At 58.5% G+C, this 910-nt stretch overlaps 1 protein-coding gene across 1 annotated transcript; it reads left to right on the top strand.

The window, feature by feature from the left end:
• The first annotated feature begins 71 nt into the window (after positions 1 to 71).
• Positions 72 to 902, top strand: LOC101652277 (PRAME family member 12-like). Its single transcript, XM_004717982.1, has one exon. The coding sequence runs from the start codon at positions 72 to 74 to the stop codon at positions 900 to 902; it is 831 nt and encodes a 276-aa protein (XP_004718039.1).
• Positions 903 to 910: the final 8 nt, after the last annotated feature.

Raw genomic sequence — 910 nt, 5'->3', positions numbered from 1 at the left:
GCCTGTGCTGCAGGAAGCTGGCGTTTGTGGGGCTCCCACCCGACCTCCCCATTCTTGAGGGGATCCTGACAATGGTGCAGCCGGACGCTGTCCAGGAGTTGAAAGTGGAGGGTCATTGGGTCCTGCAAGAGCTCAATGTGTTTTCCCCTTTTCTGGCCCAGATGGTCCACCTGCAAACCCTCTTCCTTGTGAATTGCTGCATGGGTTGCGGGGGGGGCCCCGGGAAGAACACTGACCGCAAGGTGCGGAGGCTGCTTCGCCAATTCAGCTCTCAGCTCGTCGGCCTGACCCGGCTCCAGCACCTCACCCTGCATGCTCTCCCCTTCCTCAATGACCACCTGCGCCTGCTGCTCAGGTCCGTGCAGGCCCCCTTGGAGACCCTCTGCATAAGACACTGCATTCTTGGGGACCTGGACCTGACGTACATGTCCTCGCTGCCCTGCACCAGTCGCCTAAGGTCCCTGGATTTGAGTGGTTTACGCAGGGCTTGCTACCACTACGAATTCCTCGCCGCTCTGCTGAACAGGGTCTCGGCCACCCTGGAGTCCCTGGACCTAGCGGACTGTGGCATGCATGACTCGGACCTCAATGACCTGCTGCCCGCTCTGTGCACCTGCTCCCAGCTCAAAAGCTTGATGCTCTGTGGAAACCTAGTGTCCATGGCTGTGCTACAGCACCTGCTGGCTCTCACTCTTCCCAGGTGCATGTTTACCTTCCTCCGGCTGCCTGTCCCTCTGCACTGCTATGTGCGGCCCCGATATACACTGCACCGGGGTATCCTTGAAGACGTGATCTCGGAGCTGAGGCCGATCCTGCAGCCCTACAGGCCCCTCCGAGTGTTCTTTGATCATAGGATCTGTTACAAAGACTGTGATGCAATCTATGTCCATCTGAACCATTAATGCCAAGA

Source organism: Echinops telfairi, unplaced genomic scaffold (assembly GCF_000313985.2).
Source record: "Echinops telfairi isolate 266 unplaced genomic scaffold, ASM31398v2 ScPeMD7_3281;HRSCAF=3924, whole genome shotgun sequence".
Taxonomy (NCBI): domain Eukaryota; kingdom Metazoa; phylum Chordata; class Mammalia; order Afrosoricida; family Tenrecidae; genus Echinops; species Echinops telfairi.
Note: the sequence above shows the minus strand (reverse complement) of the source record. Positions and strands in the feature narration are given on the sequence as shown.

What these genes read in the sequence shown, in the direction of transcription:
- LOC101652277 (XM_004717982.1), top strand. Translation starts at nt 72, where the DNA reads ATGGTGCAGCCGGACGCTGTCCAGGAGTTGAAAGTGGAGGGTCATTGG.